The sequence below is a fragment of the Orycteropus afer genome, unplaced genomic scaffold (assembly GCF_000298275.1).
Source record: "Orycteropus afer afer isolate SDZICR_OR568_19922 unplaced genomic scaffold, OryAfe1.0 scaffold00001, whole genome shotgun sequence".
In the NCBI taxonomy this organism is placed as follows: Eukaryota; Metazoa; Chordata; class Mammalia; order Tubulidentata; family Orycteropodidae; genus Orycteropus; species Orycteropus afer.
The window spans coordinates 5683909-5686236 of NW_006921588.1; the positions used below are offsets into that span (position 1 = coordinate 5683909).

The 2328-nt window shown below is 37.4% G+C and overlaps 1 protein-coding gene across 1 annotated transcript in view; it reads right to left on the minus strand.

The window, feature by feature from the left end:
• ANKAR (ankyrin and armadillo repeat containing) overlaps positions 1 to 2328 on the minus strand; it is a 73795-nt gene that overhangs the window by 9449 nt on the left and 62018 nt on the right. The window contains exon 19 of the mRNA XM_007951573.2: positions 1675 to 1784. Coding sequence (XP_007949764.1) covers positions 1675 to 1784 — 110 coding nt within the window. The remainder of the gene's footprint in view (positions 1 to 1674; positions 1785 to 2328) is intronic.

Here is a 2328-nt window from a genome sequence, read left to right on the forward strand (position 1 = left end):
TAACAACAAACAACAAAGGGGTGGAAGGGTAGGGGAAGGGAATACTGTAAAAGAAAAAAAATGCATTGACTTAAGTCACTTTAGTTTCGTGTATTTCACTGTACATAAATTATATTTCAATAAAATACATTTAAATAATAAAAAAAAGTGCATAGAATGCACATAAACCAGGTCCATGGCAGGGTACCAGAGGACTGACATACTGGTCTTTACATTGGCATCCAGCCATTGAATATAGTCTTAAATTATTCCCATCTTAGACCATTTATTCTCAGTGTGTGATCACTGGACCAGCAGGGTCAGTATCACCTAGGGATGTGTTACAAATACACATTTTAGGGCCCACCTCATTTGTCCTAGATCAAAAACTCTGGGAAGGAGGCCCAGCAATCTGTATGTTAACAGGCCTTCCAATTGATTCTGATGTTTCCTAAAGTTTGAGGAACAGTGTCTTAGATTTTGGGGTGTCTTAGGGGAAAAGAGACCCCAGATGCAAACAGATTCAATAGAGATAGTTTTATTAAGCCTTGAACAGAACAAAGACAGAGAATCATCCTGGATGAGGGAAACTATCAGCATGAGAAAGCTGAATGGAGTCCACTGAGTCATGGCCTTGTGGCTAATTATATATGATGATGATTATTATTTTTTTTAACAGAGGAACCATCACAAAGTCATAGCTGGTGGTAGATAGGATCATCACTGTTATAGGTGGGACTACAAAAATACGGAATAGACCTGATTGGGATTTGAAGATAAGAAAGGGTTATTATAGGTTTAGTTTGGGACCTTGACCACCTGGCTAGGTGGTGGTCCAGATAGGCTGTAATTCATAACCTTGCAGCCGGAATCTTAGCTACAAGGTGGCTACCAAACAATACCAAGACCCCAGCCTTAATTTAAATTAGGAAAGGACACTCAGGCAAGTTCCCTAGTTTCTTGTGTGAGTATAATCTACTTTCCACCATACTCTCCTGAAGGCAAACTGCCCCTCTCTAGGTTTGTCTTGGAACTTGTCTGTGCATAGCCATAATGCTGGTCTGTGGTCAGAAAGAACCCAAATGGCATGCGAAACTTATGTCAAGCCTCAAAATGGAGTTGGGGATTCCTCCCAGGACCACAGCCTTCCACAGCCCCAAGTGCTTTAGAAGTTAAGCTCTAATACAAGAGCAACACTCAGACTCAGAGTTAAACCACTGCTCTGCCAGCCCAGCCTCCTCACAGTCTCACCTCTAGCCCTACATGGCAGATAAGAAAAGCTGTGCTAGAAATTCTACTTTCATTCAGTCCCAAATTTCTGTATAGCCAATGTACGTATATGTAGACTGAATCTAATTCCATTATATAAGACTGCATTTGGTAGGATTTTCTTCATCCGTTTTAAACTGGAGACTTTGAAGAGGCATTTCTTTTTTAAACTTTAATTAGTTGTATTATGCTGCTTTTGTAATTAAATCCTAATTTTAACCCTTGAAAACAAAACAAATGTGCACTTTTTGTGGCCGCCAGAATTGTGAATGACAGGTGTAACTAACAAGTACTAGAAAAATCATATAAAGTTAGTAACATAAACAATGTAGTACAACAACCTGTGAAGAAATTGGCCAACAGAAGTGAGAAGCAAGTTTATACTTTTAGCATATTAAATTTGGAATTGGTTTTCTTAGTTTTTACCTCTTCTTTTTCTGAATACAAATGGTAGCACAGCCTTTGGACTGCCCCTAAAGTGGTAAATGCTTCTGGAATACCAGCTCTAGAATGAGCCAGGCTAGCTATTAAATTCCCTGTAAATTAAACAAGAAAACAATGCTCATATTAGTAACTTATGTAAACTGATGTACTGTGCTATGTTCATCTGTGCATATTATTAAATATTTGGGTCACAAGACATCTTTGTTAATGAAGTGTTGAGAAAAAGCATGTATATATTAAATGTAGAATAAACTTTCTCTAAGATTATGATTTGATGTCCTGTCACAAACAGTAAAAATTAAATAGGTTTACATTGGAGTGGAAAGTCAGAGATTTTGTTGTCCCATGTGTTCAGAAGATAATTTGTTTTCATGTTTTTAGTTTTTTTTTTTTCTGTTCTGAATTTAAAGATTAAACTACTGTAAGAATACTTAGTGCATCCTTTCTGCAGTTCAAATGGCTTGATTTTAAAATCAAACAATGTATTACTTATCTACGTTTAAAATCATTAAATTTCTTACCATAAAAAAGAAATGCTTTGGGATTGAGAATAATAAGGTGACCCAGCTGGGGATGGAGCTCTGGTAGCATAGTGGCTAAGACACTTGCCTGCTAACCAGACGGCTGGTGGTTCAA